A 17894-nucleotide genomic window follows, 5' to 3' on the forward strand; every position below is an offset into this window, starting at 1 on the left:
CAGTTGATGGCTTCACCTGTTTCTACCAGCCCGCGCGAGAAGGCATTCGAAAGAAGCGCACTTCCCGTCGGACACTTCTGCGGCCGGAAACTACCCCGTGCGCCTACACAAAAGTCGATTCCTCTTGTGATGCACGTGGATCAGGTAGCGTTTCCGCAGTTCTACTCGAAGTGCAATGGGAGATGCGTGTGGCAGGCGTCGATCCCACGCGATAACGCCGCGCTTGTTTCGACGGTCGAGGAGCGCTGTGGCCCCGGAGCGATGCGTACTCTGCACCACGCCATAGTGCAGGCATCCCTTAGACGGAACGGCAGCGAAAAGAAAGCTTTCAGACTTTCCTATGATTTCCGGTCTGTGCCAAACCAAACGCGCGTATTCAGGATCGGACAAGCGGATACGCGGACGCACATCCACATGTTAGTGAACACTGGCGAGACGTGCGTGCCCGGGCGTGATAATTGAGAAAAGCGACCGAAGGCTAACATGGGGAGAAATACGCCTGCGCCCTGGCCGAGCCGCCGAAACCGGTCATCGTACAGCGACTCTGCCGCACGCATGATTTCGCACCTGGGACCGAAACTCCGATAGGACTGTCCCCTGCCCCTTGGCGCGACACCATTTCATGTTGTAACCCCGCTGGCATCCCTGGTGGCTCGTGAGAGTGCCCATAAGAAGTTGGTCCTCTGGACGGAGGCCCAGACGCCGAAGTCAGGTGTTCCCCAGACAGCCCTGACACACCCGCCGGAACGGGACTCGCATTCGGTTCACTAGGGCCGTATTGCCCAACCCTCCCAAGACCTTGAGATGGCGTGGGTGTGTGGTACCGCCTGTCGGCGGATGAATCAGAACTGCCCCGCCCTCGCACCTCCGCCCCCGCGAAAGCTTTCGGTCCCGAGTCATCGCTCCAACCAGCACTCTGGTCCCCTGCTGGCGGGTGCCGCGCACAGCCACCCGAGAACACAGGCACATTCCCCCTCAGGGCCTCCCCCCGTGACAACAATGAGCCCCCCGTTTCGCGGTTTGCGTCGCTAAGCCGGCCATCGTTGACCACTGGCTCAGCTGCTGCTGATAGGGTCTCCGGCCGGTGGCTACAGGCCTCTGGCGCCGGCGTAGTGGCCCGATATGATGCTTCGCCACTACCGTGATCATGCCACTCAGGATACCTGGCCGGCGCCCGCGCTGGGACACTAATACTGGACTCAGCCCCAGCCTGAAGAAGAGAACTGTGGTCCTCTTGAGAGTCTGGCGCCCCACCATACAACGGACGTTCTACATTCTGCTGATAGAGATGCTGTTTCGTGCTTCACGCCGGGCGCGGTGAATCAGCTGAAGTAGGAGGATTCGCGTTATAAGGCTGTACAGCAGCGCTACTCTTCCGCGTCGCGTCCGGCGCTGAGAGGCTGCCTCTGGCTGTTGAACAGGAAACATTAGTATCTACGTGCGTCGGGGCTTGAATGCGAACCTGAGGCAGTGTATACGCTTGTGGTTGCCCTGCCTGGTAGTCAGGACGTTGTGCCTGCTGCTGGTGCTGCTGTGTCGCTTGCTGAGACCCCGTTTGCGCGCCCGAATGCAAGACGTCCTGCTGGCGCCAGCCACTGTCCATCCGTTCTGTGCTGTGGGGCTCTACTGGTGAGACTACATCCGGCAGGGACTGTGCACGCTTGTTCTCTCTGTGCGGAACACCCGCTGAGTGCAGTGCAGGTGTGCTGAATATCCGCGGTGCTTGACAGTAGGCTACTACCCCTGATCCACGCCTGGAGTCCCCCCCCAAAGAACGGGCCCGTTCATTTTCAGCCGGGGGCAAGGGACTCATCTTGACCTCATTTTGCGTTTCCTCACCACCTGTCTTGTGCAGACCCTGTTTACCGCGGAATTCCCCTCGAGTGCTGGCAGGAGCTGAGCTTGTTAACGTCCAATCAGCTCGCTGCTGCCCCTGCGAGGTCGCCTCCGGATTGGTGAAGCTGCACTGGCCTGCAGCGTGCGCACTGGAAGGGCTGGAGTTCACGCTTAGGCGTTCGCCACACGAAAGTGAAGGAAAGCTTCGGGCCTTCTCTGGCCGATTCCTCCCTGGTTCCAGACTCGCCGCGGCATCAGGAGCTTCGAGTCCCATCTGCGGCCCTGTGTTTGCGCGTGCCGATGGAGCTGGCAAGCGGCCTTGCGCACGTGAACAATCACCCTGCCTCTCTTTCGAAGATGACTGCCCTAGCGGACCATTCATCTGCGCATCAGATTGACCAGACCCGACTGAAGTCTGAAGGGAGACTATGCCGTGACAGGAATCGTGTAGATCCCCCGAGCTTACAGCCCCCGTGCCATGCCAAGCTGCCGGGGAAGACGACGGAACACCCGAGTGCGCTGAATTCCTCCCTCCTAGAGCGTCTGAAGAGTGACCGATAATACGGTGCGGAGAGGCTTCCGGCCGATGATTCGATAAAGAAACATCTGTGTGCCCGAGGTCCGGCGCGGGAGACCTATCAGGGTAACGTGGCGCCCCAGAGATCTCTGGTTCGAGGGGAAATCTTGCTTGGCCCCCTGTGCTTCTCGCATTATCGGAAAAGCATTCAACCGAATTCCGAGGTGAAGGCGTACTAGAAGTCGGCTCATCAAAGGTGGAACAGGATTGATCCTCAACTCCTACTGCAGCGCTTACTGAAGAGAACGACCTAGCGTCAGAAACTTCCGGCGAACCCAGCGTTGAATCTCGTGAACCAGTAGAGGGACATGACGACTGTCTTCCATGAAGAGGCTTCCCCCTGTATTGCTGGATGGAGCTTTCCTCAGGCATAGATGAAGGAGGCCATGCTGCTGAACCCAGGACCCTTTCCGAACTAATGCACGTAAACCCCTCCTTACTCCCTAGCTGTTTTCCCGATACCCAGCTTGACGTCGTATTCCCAGACCCAGACAAGCCCTGCACATTCGGTCGAGACGGTGCCTGTCCCACTCCGCAGTCCATTCTTGAATCACACACAGGCAGCCGATGATCGTGAGAATTCCCATACCCTCTCGTGTGAGCGTGCGCACTCGCGCCCTTATCTGGTGGCGTCATCATCATCGCCGTCTTTGTATGATCTCCTGATGCACCCGTGAAGTGTGTAGGTGACCCTCCATGGATTCGACCCTCTGCGGTATGGCACACCGACACTGAGGGGCCTTTCTTGATATACTCCTGGTCTTTTCTCCTATCCAGCGCCCCGGTTGGCTTTGTTACATCTGCGCTGTGGGGAGAACTACAGCCATCTGTGGCCTGATGCCCTTGTTGCACGCGGGGCGTCTTATCTCCCGGAACTCGTGCTTCTGAGGTTCCCTGTCGGCACTGAGCAGAGTCTTGAAAACCCGTGAAACAACGGAGATCTTTCACTTCGCTCACGTGCTCATCTGGACTATCGACAGCAGCAGCCGCAGCCCTTCTTCTTACAGCATCAGCAGCAGGTGAAAAAGAATCTGAAGGAAACGTCCAGGACAGACAGTGACTTTGGGCAGACCCTTGGTCTGTACGACTACTCTCTCCTGAAGGAGGAGAAGAACAACTACCAACTGGCATGGTACCTTCAGACGGCCCTCCATGTACGTGCTGACTATGGAAAGACATCCAAGGGCTTTCAGAAGGACGGTCTGGTGGGACTGCAGAAGAGGAGAACGCCCAGGGAGGCGACGCCGGGAACGCTTGACTAGATGTCCCTCCCGCTGGGGACACCTTATCCAGAGGTCGACTAAGAGGATGATTCATTCCCGTGTAGTGAGAAGTATACTGAGGAAGAAACTGTGGTGTTTCATTCGTACAGGAGCTATGAGATGGGAATGGTGACGATGCCAGAGAACTGAAAGATTCTGCTGATGCGGAAGTACGACTGATAGTACTGAAAGGCATGCTTTGTCCGCCGCCTTGGCCAGCAGCTGTTCCGCAATGCCCTTCTCCAGATGAAAAGCCAAACACCGGTGATGAGACGGGGGCATGAGAATACATGTGCGAGGAGGGTGAGAAGGAAGGAGGACTAGACGAATACGAGAAAGAATTTTGAGAATCTGTTACCGCGCTACCGCTACCCCCGTTGCCTACTTGACTTGAGAGTCCTCCATGCACCGAAGAACTCATACTGTTGCACCCACTTCCACCTCCAGTTTGCTGCTGCTGCTGCTGCGTGTGACCTTGGCCTGTTCCTTCTCCACCTTGGCCTGATGCTGGGTAGGAGAACAAGCGAGCTGAAGAAGAAGACGAAGACGCAGATTCGCCATGGTTACTTGGTGTGTGCGTTGACGATGGACAAGGATTTTGACTGGCAAGGGAAGCTGTTTTCATTTGTGGGGATTGCCAGAAGGAAGTTTGGAGTCCTCCTCCTCCTCGCCGTTTCCCTTCACAGTGAGAAGTCTCCTCGATACCATCAACACACTCCTGTTGCGATCTGAAAGCGCCGGGCCCGGTCAAAGAAGGCATATGCGTTCTCTCTGGCGTGGTCGTTGGTAATACACATGTACCCGAAGATCCTGTATGATGACGATGGACCTGCTCCCCTGGATAACCGTAAGCTAACGACGGACTCAAATGACTTGATTCAGGATAAAACTGAGTGAACGGAGAAGGAGACATCTCACCAGTTCCATGACTATAACTTTTCCCTGGTCCAGCGGCATGTTCCGGCCCACTTGCCGCAGAGGGAGCGCGCGCAGCAGCAGCTGCTGCTGCTGCCGCGGCTGCAGCAGCTGCTTTTTCTTTGCGTTTCCTTCGTCTCTGCTGTTGGAGGATTCTTGCACGCTGTCTACGTTCAGCTAGCTTTGCCTCACGTATTTCCTCTGGTGTCAAGTTTTTCTTTGTTTCATCTCCCCCTAGGAAATCATCCCTTGCCGTCTTCATTCCCTCTATCATTCCATTGCATTTCTGTCCCGTATAAGGGTCATTCCCCTTCATCGTAACCCTCATCCTTTCCTCCCCTGTTACCATCATCTGATCCTTCATGCTTCTACATGTCTCTTCTACGCAGCGCTGTCGCGTCTCCGCATGTTCATTCTCTCTTCCACCACCGCTAACAACTGGAGGAGTGTCTTTTCCTTTCCCTTCTTCAATCGCCTTTTCCTGACCTGTAGAAGCGGTATCTTCGTATCTCAATGCCACGTTCTTCTGTTCTTCCACGTTCTGTTCGTGACTTGCGGAAGTCATTATAGCGCCACCTCGAGCTCCGGTACTCTCGTCTTGAACGTGTGACGAGGAAGACCAAAGAACCTCTTTTCTCCTCCCCCCTAGTGTTGTCTCATTGTCTATGAGTGCCCTTGTCATCCGATTCTCAGCGGATACACCTGTGCAGAGAGCATGACTATTGTGATTGAAACCGAAGCTCGAGCGCTGTTGTTCACGTAGCATTGCGTCATTCAACCATCTCTCTAAAGATTCCTGAGAAACTCCTGATGCTGCTAAGCCATGTGGAAGATCTCTCCGGCGGGACGGCTGCTCTGCGGTGTTACCATTGTTATGACTATGCATCATGCCTCCAGAAGATCGCCTCTGCCCAGCATTTGCCTCATCGTCAGTTCGGTTCTCTCCAGGAGACCCAGGAGAACCACTATTCCAAGCAGTGGGCGTTGAAGAAGAAGACGCTCTGCTATTCGTCATTGATTGTGAAGAAGACGGCGATGATGTTGTCTCTTGAACGGAGAAGAAACCTCCGGGATGTTGATTCGAATAATAAGGAGGAGCTATCCTAAGAGGACGATTCGAAAACAAACTACAATACTCCCCTTTGGCTTCATCTAGACGTTCCAAAAATTCAGATACACGTTCTGCTTCTTGCATAAGCCGATAGGCTTGGCTAGTAGGGGATGAAGGCGACGAAAAAATATGAGAAAGAGATGATGAAGGGGAAGAGGCTTGGGAGGAACCCCCTGTATTCTCTCCTTTCTTGCATTCCGACACCATCACATCACTCTCTTCCTTTCTTTCCTTATTCAAAAGAAGGACAGATGACGTCATCTCCCTCCCCTCTAACCGGATGATACCTTGCTGTAAAGCCCATGCTTTCTTAAGATCTTCTCTCTGCTGTTCCTCGGTGGTTTCTTTCTCTGCTTGACCGCCATTTCCGAGAGATAGGGATTGCTGGTTCTTTCGGTTCTCCTCAGGATGACGGCCTGAGAATGTCGTAGACGTGAAACAATTACCCCCCGTGCTACTACTACTACTACTCGTCAAAGGCCCTGTATTTAACAGCCATGCCTGCTGCTGGTGCTTCTCCTTGATACCATCACCTTCGTGCTGCTCCCCTTGCTGTCGTCCTTCTTTTTCTTGATTCATTGCATCCTTGTCTCTGGCCATGTTCCTGAGAACTCCTTCGGTTTTGAAGGTGTCCCCTTGCATACATGCATGTGTTGTCTCCTCCTCTTCCGTTATCGACAAACTGGTCGATGATGGGAGAAGGGAGTTGCTTTTTTGCTGATTTCCTTGTTCTCCTCGTTGTTCTCTTGTCTCTATTTGAACAGCCTTTCTGCTGAGTGTCGTCTCTTGAGAGGGAAGTATCGCCTCCGTCGTGGCTAGATGGGGAGGCAGACAAGATACCTGTCCAGCTGCATTCTCTTTTACACTGTTGATGAGGAGAGGTCGCTGATCGAGACGTGGTGACGACGGGTGCCCCTGCAGATGATGAGCATGAAGGCGAGGCGGAGGAGGAGGAGGGGACAACACCCCTGAGCTTTTTACATTGACGCGAGGGAAGAACTCTTCTTTCAAAACACTTTTCATTGATGTTCTGACTCTCTCGACGTTCTGGGGATGAGGTAGGCAATGAGACTTGGTCGCGTCCTTCAACTTGTTTTTCGCGTTTCTTCTTGTTCTCTCCTTCTCGCTGTCCTTCCTCTTTTCCTCCCCCAACGCCGGGTGTTGTCTCGCTTCGTCTCGCTGGTACTGATGAGAACCTCCCTGGCTTTCTTCCTCTTCTAGCGGGGGCTGAAGACTGTGTGGATGATGAGAGTGACGTTGAGGAGAATGAGGGGATCGAATCTGGAGATGGACTCCGGTAGTTTCCTTGTGATCTTGTTGAGACAGGCAGCTCAGTTCGCTTGTGTGTAATGACGGTTGAGGAAGATCGAGACAACAAGGAGCCGTCGGATGTGTACTGAAATTCTGCATCGGGCCTGTCTTCGAGCAGTCCTTCTTCGTCTCTTGCGGTTGTCTCATTGAAGGAGGGTGGAGACAAGGAGAAGGAACAGATGGACGGAGAGGATCGACGATGATAGGAGGTGACTGCTGGGGTGCGGGGGTGGGGGAGGCATTTGCTACTACGACTACACTTCCTCCGTTCCTCTTTTTGTTGGAGAAGGAAGCCGGAAAAGGGAGGGGTGATACGGCAGTTTCCCTTCTCGGGGTGGAGGAAGGCTTTAACACCACGGTACTGTTCTGAGAAGAGACAAACAAAGCAGGATTATCACAGACCACAGAAGAATGAGCCTCACTGCTCTTTCTGGAAAGATTTGAAGAAGTGGCAGATAACCTACCGGCTTCCTCTTCTCTTTCTTCCTCTGTGTCTCCTCTCCCCACGGCAACATCGCCATGGGCATACGGCTCATGGGCACCACCTGCTTCTCGACCTTTCTTTCTCTCAACTCGACAGATCTTATCGCCTTCTTCTTTCACCGATCGGCTGTTAGAGGAGTGAGATGACGCCAAGGAAGGCGAAAACTCATCTCCTGCTCGACCTTGTGAGCTCTGAACACTCGAGGGAACTGGCGAAGAAGAAATAGAACAAGGATGATAGGAAGATGGAGACAAAGATGAAGAAGAAGAAGAGGACGCAGGGTGGTTGATGACTCCTTGAATCTTGGATCGATTACGACGAAGAGGAAGAGAAGAAGAAGAAGCTGCATAGAAGCCATGCTGATTTGATATGTAGCCAAGTGTCTTTTGCGTAGTCGTTGTAGTAGCCGCGAGGGAGTTCGTCGTAGAGACATCAACAATCTCTTCTTCATCGCAGAAAGGAGGTGAAGAGGTCTTTTCATTTGAACGCGACGACGACTTCATTTTCGATGGATCAACAGAAGGAATGACAGCTTTATCTCCAGCCAATGAACCTGCCTCGAGATCTTGCGGCTCAGCAACGACGGCATCAACACGCGAAAGAGAAGATGAACTCGAAGGCTTTCGAGATCGTCGACCTCCTGCTCCGCCTCCTCCTGTGCTAAGTCTCTTACTGCTGTGACGCCCCGCGGTCGGTATCATAGTAGAAGACAACAACGAACAGGAAGACGCCGCTGTCGTGACTGTTCCCCCATCGCTATCTCCTCCTCCGCCGCCTCCTTTCACTGATACAGCAGGAGAACCTCGGCGAGTACTCATGGACGAGCAATCCGCGCTCGATGTATCTCCGCCAATGCCTTTATCCTCAGCTGTACGCATGCATGTTTACGGAAAAGAAGAAACAGAAGAGAAAATGAATGGAGAATTCAACATAGAATGACGGCGACAGAAAGAATGCTTAAAAAGGATCGTGAGGGGAAGGAAAAACCAAACCTCCAATGAATTCCCAACGACATCTTCCCTGTATGTAGTATTCTTATTATATTCACTGTATAGAAAAGAGATCTCTTCCCCTGCTCTATGGCCTCCAGACATTGTACGTACAAATAAGAAAAAGTCTCCAAGGAGAGAGTTGGTGTGTAAGAGAGGAAAAATGCTTAGTCTCTTGTATTCATTCTCAATGAAGGCGTGATTCAGCCTCCCTATCCACCCCCTGAGTGGACAGAAAGAACAGATGCTCCGTAGCCGGACTCGTAGTAGAAGGAGAGAACGTGGTTTGCAAAAAGACCTGGGTATTCCCTTTGCACACCTCCTGCCTATACATCGTCATACATACATCATCATACACACACACTGTTACATACGTGCATTCATGCATATGCACAGGCACAAGTACATGCATACATCTTCATTCATGCATGGACAAACCCAAAGAGAGGGGTCTATCTTTATGTTTACCAGCAGTGAGGTCTGTGGCTGCGAGAGAAGGAATTCTTTTGACTTGTTCACTCCATGAAGACCAATCCCATTGCCGTGAAGCTCTTTCTCTCCTCCACCATCCTTTCACATCCTTCTCGACTTGATCTTTTTGCATCTCGTCATGAGTTTCTTTCTTTTCGGCATCTTCCTTCCCGATTCCTTGCCTTTCTTCTCCTACACCTTCCACATGCCCACGTAGAGCTTGCTCTCTTCCCTGACTGTTGTCACTACTGTACAACCGCCGTTCTTCTTCTTCCTCCTCTTCAGCGTTGTTCTTCTTTGCTGTCTCTTCTCGACGTTGCTCTATTACTATACCAGCCTCGTGAGGTGATTGAGAAGAAGCAGAGGACTCTGCATTCCTATGAGAATGATGATAGGCATCTTGCGAGCCTCCTCGCATACTTGGCTGGTCCGTCTCGTCAGGTGTATAGATACGTTCATAGAAAAGCATATAAGGAGCAGCTGTAAGGACCTGTGTTTCGAAATCGACATACGTGACAACTTTATCGTCAGCCTTGAACCATCGACCTGTCTTCAAGTGCTTGACATAACAGATATAATGACCCTGATCTATAGCATGTCCTTCATGCTCGATCAAGGCGACTAAACAGTACTGATAACATGGAGAAGAAGAGGAAGAGGATGGAGAGGGCGATGAGAGGTTACTATGGAATGACGAGGTCAACTCTCTATGACGACAAGATTCTCCGTTACCACCTGTAGAAGAACAACCGGAAAAACGCGATGAGGGTGACGCCCCAGATGGGCCTATCTGAGAAGAAGAAGAAGAAGGCGGGCTTGTCCTCTGTGAAGAGAAAGAACTAGACCCACGAGACGAGGAAGATAACGACGATAAGGAAGAAGAACTGAATGAAGAGACGGAGGAGGATGATGACATACAGTTGTTTGCAAGACTCGTACTTTCACTGTCCTCTTCTTTGTCTTGTATTGCATTTCCTCTTTCTTCTTTCGTCTTCGAGACTATCACTTCTTCTTCTTTTACATCATCCATCGCGACACTCGGCGCACTCTTATTAGGAAGGTTTTTCTCTTCAGCATTGGAGGTTCGAGAGCTTTCCTGTGACGAAGTTGCAGGGGTAGATCTCTCTGCTGAGCCGGGGAGTGATGTACAAGGAAGATTATCACCCGACTTCATAACATAACGAGAGAGATCTAGAACTTCACTGAATCTAACAGGATTCCATATCTGTATGAAAGAAAAGAAACACAAGGAAAAGACTCTATCTAAATGAGATAAGTAGAGCACAACTCATGACCACGTAAAAGAAGGAGAGGACTGCCATACACACCTCGAGAGTGAATACCAAACAACACACTGACGCGTTCATTCGAGTTAAAAACATCTCGCTAGAGATGCATGCATGCATGCATAATAAAAGTGAGACAGAAGAGGGACGAAAGAGAGGCTTGTGATTCGTCAGGAGAGAGCGAAAGAAGAAGAGAAAGAAAACCACGGCGAAACTAGAGGCGTGAGGATCGTTAGAGGTTTTTCCAAGTAAGCGAATCCTATAGTTTGTATAGACATCAACACAGACGAGAACGACAGAAGAGAAGAGAGCCCTGTCTTTTCCGCAGACTACGCGTTCTCTAAGCCCTTTCATATATGATATAAGCTGCTACCACTACGATTACTACGACAATTGTTACAATACCACAGCCAGTCAGTCGTGTGAAGTGGAGACGAGAAAGTTGTTTCTTGATCGTGAAAATGCTTCATAGCATGCATACATGATCTATTCATGATGAGAGGAGCGAGTGCCTGGATAAGAAGCTGCGACAACGATACCTATCACATCTTCCCTCCGGATAGTCTTTCTTCTCTTTGATCCAGTCTACACTAGGGCGCCCAACGTGTTCTATTCTCTAGAAGACTACTGCAGCTCGTGACTTGCGAAGCTAAAGTGTCGCCGATCTACTATACATGTGCATGCAGTAGAAGAAGATGAAACAGAGGCTTCCATACTTTGTACGTCGATTGTCCCCGCACAAATCGCTTTAACGTGAGACAGAGAACGAAGGGCAGCTGCTCTTTAACCAGACAGCATCGCTTCACCGCGTCCTGCTTCTTTCCGCATCTACAGCAGTAGTACCTGGGTTGATTTGAGAGAGAAAGAGATAGCGAGAGAAAGGAAAGTCGGCGTATACAAGCAGAAGACAGGGACACGAAAAGGACGAGAAAAGAAAGCAAGGAATTAGCAGTGGCTCGTGTTGCTCCTATAACAGCAGAAAGAAACACAGAGTGAAAGTACTGAAGAGGTACGGACAGCTATTGACTGCATACACCACATGCACACACAGTTGCTTGGAGAGATGCTGATATAAAATGTAGCGCATGCAGATGATGAATCTTCGGCAGCTACAAGAAATCTCTGTCTCTGTAGTGCAACTGACGAGTAAGCTTAGAAACCTGACGACATCTCTATCTGTCTAGATAACAGAGACAGATGAAGAGATTGAAGCTAGACAGGAAAAAAGATAGACAGAAGATACACAGACAGGGTAGATAGATAGGAAATAGACAGGTTATAGGTAAGAATTTAGAGATGACCGCCGCGAATACGATACAGAGATCTAAAGAGAGAGAGAAGTGCATCACCGTACATATAACCAACAAGACAAAGATCTCAAGTACACAACCCGTACAGACGTGCAAACCTGTATCTCTATAACTACCTGTCTATACATCTCTACATACACACACATACATACATCTCTATATACATCCTCAGCTCCAGTCATCACAGCATCCCCCGAGGTCGCCTTCGTCTCTCTGAAGGCATGCCTCTTCATTACATAAGTCCTGCTCCTCGATCCCAGTCTAGCTCACACAGCATGTGTGATCATAGAAGAGTATGGTCATAAAAGACTGGTAGAACCTGACGCAATAAACCGAGCAGCACGTGTATTCTTCAGTAGAAGAAGAGTTCACACCGATTCGCTACGTGGAAATCATACCCTTCTCCAGAAGAGAGCTTGAGAGAATCGACGTCATCCGCAAAATGACGATCGAGACATTCAACGAGATCTACAGATACTAACTCCGAGAAAAATGTGGAAGGCTTCGCTCTCCAGCCTGTCACCACGCACGCATTCGCACATGGAGATATGCCCCTCTATCTGTCTACTATCTCCCCGATAGTAGATGAGCATCTATCTTATGTATCTGTATCTGCCCTTTCGCTTATCTCTACCTACCGATCTCGAGAGTGGCGAACATGTCGCGATGTTCTCATGCGGGTGAAATACACAAGGGCCCGCAAGACAGCCGCCTTACTCGATTTACCACCCAAGACACTGGATACACGTGCTCCAGTAACTACGGATATAGCCGCTCCTATGTCTTTATGCTGGTGCTTCCTAGAGTGTACATACGCTTCAGAACCAAGTAACGGTACAAAGAAATGCCGGAGGAAACAGTCAGGTTCAATCAAGAGTCCAAATTCTCAGGGTGACTACAGGAACAACCCGAGGCATGCGCGACGATTCTCTACACTTCGCAAAGAAATGATGCTTCTAATGCTACTAGCTCCTTTCGGTTTGCGCCACTCCGGCAAAGAAGAGATAGGTCTATAGAAGAATGATAAGAATATGCAACAACAGAGACGTCTACCTGAATGAAATCTTCTCTTTGTAACAGAGAGATACTAGAAAAGGGAGAGCGTATGTCATCACCCCGGCATACAACGGATATCTCTCTTTCCCTCCCTCTCTCTTTCCTTACCTGTGTTTATAAAGGCTTAATCAACATGGAGAAGACATACACAAGAGCATATCAAGAAACCGATTCCCTATCACTATTTCGTTCTATCTACTTGGTCCTACCGAACTACCCCGCACAGGATATGTCTTATAGAGACACACGGAGACACTATGGTAAGAAGAGACGGGAGGACTTGTAGGTATACACATAGCTACACATGTCAACATGCCCTTGTTCTTCCACTAAGGAAACTACTGGTGATAGCCTAGACTATTCTCTTGCTCAGCTGCTTGACTCACCTGCATAGAAACAAGCCTGCTCTTGTGCCTCGCGTGTCATAGCAATAGCGAGAGACTTGAAAGGAACGATCGTCGCAGTACGTCGACCGCAGCCTCCGCATCTCACCTCATCAACCTCTCCTCCTTTACAAGCATTTCCACACAGAACAAACACTCTGCTTAGAGTCTCCAAATGCTAACGCACGCGCAGCACTAAAACTATCTACACGTAGCTATGTATAGATATGTATATATATGTATACATGGAGACACATAGATTTATACACAAATAGGTATACATGCAGGGAGTGTAGGTAAATGCTCTTATGGTTGTGCATCTCCGCGTGTCGGGTCTTGAAAACGTCCAAGGAAAAAAGTGTAGACGTGTTGTCATCGGCACTACGTACTACTTAGGCAAGCTTCTTATCAGTGTAGACGCTCAGAGGCGCTCTCTATCCAAAGTGTCTGGCCTCTCCCTTTGTTTCGTCCACGGCGACAGACATGGTAGAAGGAAACCCCGAAAGACATCAAACCACTGATGCAGACGTGTGAACATACTCGATCTATCTATCACTATATCGCTTATCTATCTATCTATCACTTATCTGTCTTGAGAGCCAGCAAACCTGTCAGGCGGTTGGCAACTCAAGGAGATTGAAGCAGTCAGCCGAGAAAGAAGGAAATGACGGATGACCACGGCCTACTCAAGAGGGCTTTTCGTGCGAAGGAAGTTCACGTGTACCCCCAAACTTGATCTTCGTTCTATCAAGCTCTCTGAGAATCAAGAGTGGATATGTATGTAGGATAGTACGGTAGGCAAGAACCTGTACTTTGCGCGGAAAAACTTAACACGAAAGAAAGCGTCTACAACTTCATATAGAGATCTAACCATAGTAGTGGATACACGTGAAAAGAAGACATGCATGCGGACATGTATGTTCATCCACACATACATACACCACCACCACCACCACGCATTCATTCATTGCTCGCTGGCACGTGTGTGAAAACACATAGAGAGAGAAATCAAGAGTTCTGCCTAATGTCGTGTTCTCTCTTGAAACATTCTCCTATCATATGAGAAGATAAAGAAAAGAACGAACCACCCCCGTAAAGTCTATATGATAGTCTGTGATGTATCTCTATTTAAGAAGCACGTCATATCACAGACTCCCACATACATGTCTACTTCAATCATCGGTAGTAATGAATTCTTTTCTTCACCTCTTTAGATGACAGGAGATGTCTTAAATCATTCTCATTTAAGACAGAACGTCAGGGCTGGCTGTCGAAGTTTGCTTGCTCTCCAAAACCAGACGATGGCCCTTCATGCTTTAGTCTACTATAAGGACGGTGATGGCAAGCAACCCTACCTTCGAAGACAAGAGAGAAAAGAGTCTGAAGAGAATCAACGTAAGTCTTCCTATTGCCTCCCCCGTTCTCATCTTGCCTTGCTGTTGTTTCTGTTCTTTCTTGAACTACCCCATCCATTTCTCCTTCCCCACGAGCCGCCTCTCCTTGTCTCACTTTGGTTTTGAAGCTGTCTCTCCCACTTCCCGAGTTGTTCTCTTCAGTCGTTCTTCTTACTGTCGTCGTAGTCTCCTTCTCTCCCCCCTCCCCCTCATGGAGAGATCTTTTACCCTTATCACTCCTCGCTCTCTCATCCTCAAGGAGACAGGGGCGGCCTTTCATCCCTACTATGGCTGAAGAAAGATCGACTACTACCACTCCTCTTTCTTCTCCTGCTCCTCCCTTGGTTCCCTTTTCACAACCCTTACCCGTCAAACCTTCCTCTCTTCTTTCTTGATCTCTTTTACAAGACATGTTTCTCTCTTTCACCTCATCCGCTATGTTCTTTCCCGACATACAAAGACTGCTTCCATCAACCATCTCACTCCTGACACTCTCCGTCATCAACCTAGTAACAGCAGCAGTAGAACACTTACTACTCTGATCGTTATACCCTTCTCCTAAACTGATCCCTTCTAAAGCCGTCTTATCTTTACTTGCTATAGCTAGGTTGTTCTTCCCCTGGACGGCTGAACTCGCATCGATGTTATGTATCACCTTCTCTTCCATCGCGTTCACTGAGATCACAGAAGAAGACTTGATGGAACCATCTGCATGCTGTAAATCATTATGGTCTCCGCTCTTCTCTAAGGAGCGATGATCTTGAGATTTGACGAGTAACGACACATGTCCATCTTTCTCAATAGACGAAGAGAAGAAGCCCTCTTTCAGAGAATCAGCGGTAATAGATGAAGGCGTTGAAAAACAGGAAGAAAGAGCTGTCTGAGAGAGATCTCTACAAATATCTGACTTTCTGTCTAGAGTAAGAGAAGAAGGATGAGTCGTAACCCTTGTATCACCACCGGCATCTCCTACTATCTTCAGACTCTCATCTATCTTCTTCTTGTTGTTCTTCTTCTTCATATCATTCTCCTCTCCTGTTGGTGTCCTGCAAGCAGACCTCAAAGAAACACTATGTCCATCTGCTTCTCTATCATTAATTTCTACGGTCTCGTCTTTTTCTGTCTTGCCCCTTATCTTCATTCCAGCTTGGCCTTTGATGTTCTCATCAACCACATCAAGAACCTTTCTTCGCTCATCTACTTCTGTCTCACTCTTCTTAGAGTCTTCACCTTCCCCTCCCTCCCCCCCTGTCTTCGAAACAGCAGACACCTCCGACGTTCCCGAGCAAGAGGAGACAGGGGAGCTCAGAGAAGAACAGCCGTTAGATGATTGGGGGTGAGGCTGTTGCTGCGTGGATTCTTGAGAACAAGCCGAAGACGAAGAGGAAGAAGCGATTCCATCCGACTCCCATTTCGTAGGTTGTTTTTGCACAAGAAGAGCTTCACGTAAAGGCATTTGAAGAACGGCGGCTCGTAATTCTGCGTCTAGAAAGTCGAAGAGGAGACGCAGGAATTCATCGCTGTCTTGCATTTCATGAGGATCTGAAAAGTGAACAGAAAGAAGAGGACCACATCCCCCGAGAAGAAAGAAAAACACAAAGATCGCCCGCCTTTCTACATGGTAAGATTGCGTCTTTCTTTCATTTCAGGCAGTCAGCCATACAGAAGAAGTAAACCGAGAGATGAAGGTCGTCCACTTTTTTTCTTAGCTTATCTCGGGTCGTATGGACCACTTTACAAGAAAAGAGAAAGACGCAGGAAGATATTTGACTGGCTTTCCTTTGTTTCATAGAAGACACAGCGAGAGAGAAGGTACAACGATCGCCTTCTTACTCTCTCCACCGATAATATTACTCTGCCGGAGATTTAAGATGAACGCATCCAAACAGATATCTAGAGAGGTAAGTGAAGTAGGACGTCTGATTACACCTCGAAACACAGTAGACATACGTGTTAACACTGACTGTCATACTCTGACGTCATGTCTATACATATATTTTCATGTAACTCCTTTCTTATGATTCGAGGACACAGAGAGTGAGGACAAAATTGCTCTGCTTCTCTGAGATCAAAGAATGAAGAAGTGAGAGCAACGCATCCTCGACTAGATGCCCCTATGGAGGTGAAGGAGGGACCTAAGTCTCTACATCTGGCTCAGGAAAGCTTACCGAAATGAGGCATGATTCGACAACACGCTCGATAGAGAGCGTCAGGCTTGAGAAACTTGACTGTCTCTGGAACTCTCCACATGTGACTGTGTACATACACCACAGCGATCGGAGACACACGGCCCATGAAAAGGTGTGCGACCGGAGACACACCGCTGTTGTGGATGGTAAGGGGGATTGGGCCGTGATAAAGGAACACGGAAAGTAGGCAAAGACAAACACGATCCTGGATTGCTATTTTTCATTCTGAAGATCTTCTCCGACTTTCGCTTGCAGACGATTGAGGATGACAAAGTTCCTGCCGCTTGGAGGGCGCTCACACCACGATGCATCGACCGCCGCTTCAAACCAACGCATTACGACACGCAGCTCGTTAATGAAAGGAATGAAGTACACAGGTGCCCACTACGTGCGAGATCTCTTGCTCGGTTCCTCGGCTTATAGTAGGAGACGTTTCCCAAGACAAGAACAAATACCAACCGCGAAAAAACGCATAATACAGAGAGAAGAAACGTCAGCCTTTGCTGAAGGCTGTGTGTTTTGCGTGCACAATCTCATTGCGCGAGGACGTGAAACCCATGAGCCAAGGAAAGCCGCAGACGTCCTAAAGTAGGAGAAAGAGGAGTAGCTTCTCTCTCCTCCCCTATATCTCCCTCCCTTTCTTTCTCTTTTCTTGGTAGAAACCCCCGAGAGACAGCCACACAGACAAACACTGTACACTACACATTATGTACCTCGGGCAGTTAGCTACATGACAGGTAAGATCGAATAAGAATTCCTCTACACCTATCGAATAGGAATTCCTCTACCCTCAGGACGCTCATAAGTGGTAAACAAAGAACAGTGAGAGGATTCGCATGAAATAACCAGACCACACACTCCATAGACGACTATGTGACTGGTGTCTCATTGAAGATGGCACAAGTGAATCTGCTGCATGTCCTCTAATTGAGTTGTTGGCATGGAAGCTTGCAGGCGACGTGGAGATCGATGGGATATGACTTCGGTTATCCATTGATTTACTTGATCACTGTAGCAATCTCCCAGCTAACTGAGGTCGAAAAAGGAGGAGCTTTCTTCTCTTCTTGTTGTTCTCTCTTCAGGCGACGTCTTGAAGGAGGTCCGAGACGTTCTGCGGAAAAGAAACACAAAAGAAGGGAGAGGATCAAAAGAAGAGGTAAGAGGCCGCTCACAGGAAAAATACATACAGATGCAGTACAACTCACGTTTCGTACACAAAGACATCATCCGCATTACTTCTATAGAGGCTCAGCCTCACGTTGGTATTTCTCTCTCACATACATACATATACGTATGAATGTAAGGAGAGAAGAGACGAAT

The 17894-nt window shown here is 49.3% G+C and overlaps 1 protein-coding gene across 1 annotated transcript; it reads right to left on the reverse strand.

Annotated features, from left to right (window-relative positions):
- Window positions 1-17683, reverse strand: CSUI_002631 (ubiquitin carboxyl-terminal hydrolase). Its single transcript, XM_068062831.1, has 8 exons — window positions 17577-17683; window positions 16554-16639; window positions 14347-15927; window positions 12995-13117; window positions 11951-12068; window positions 10959-11085; window positions 8954-10181; window positions 1-8364 (listed from the first exon to the last, which is right to left on the reverse strand). Exons 2-8 carry the CDS (start codon window positions 16633-16635, stop codon window positions 1304-1306), a joined length of 10320 nt encoding a protein of 3439 aa, XP_067925199.1. The 5' UTR covers window positions 16636-16639; window positions 17577-17683; the 3' UTR covers window positions 1-1303.
- Between the last annotated feature and the right edge of the window lie 211 nt (window positions 17684-17894).

The sequence above is a fragment of the Cystoisospora suis genome (assembly GCF_002600585.1).
Source record: "Cystoisospora suis strain Wien I chromosome Unknown contig_1087, whole genome shotgun sequence".
NCBI classification, from domain to species: domain Eukaryota; phylum Apicomplexa; class Conoidasida; order Eucoccidiorida; family Sarcocystidae; genus Cystoisospora; species Cystoisospora suis.

Bases quoted from the DNA above. Each gene is read 5' to 3' on its own strand.
- CSUI_002631 (XM_068062831.1), bottom strand. From the start codon at position 16,635: ATGTGGAGAGTTCCAGAGACAGTCAAGTTTCTCAAGCCTGACGCTCTC. The intron at 15,928-16,553 runs GTAAGCTTTCCT...TTCACTTTTCAG, and splicing joins TCGAATCATGCCTCATTTCG to ATCCTCATGAAATGCAAGAC. The intron at 13,118-14,346 runs GTAGGGTTGCTT...ATGCTTGTAAAG, and splicing joins TTTCTCTCTTGTCTTCGAAG to GAGGAGAGGTTGATGAGGTG.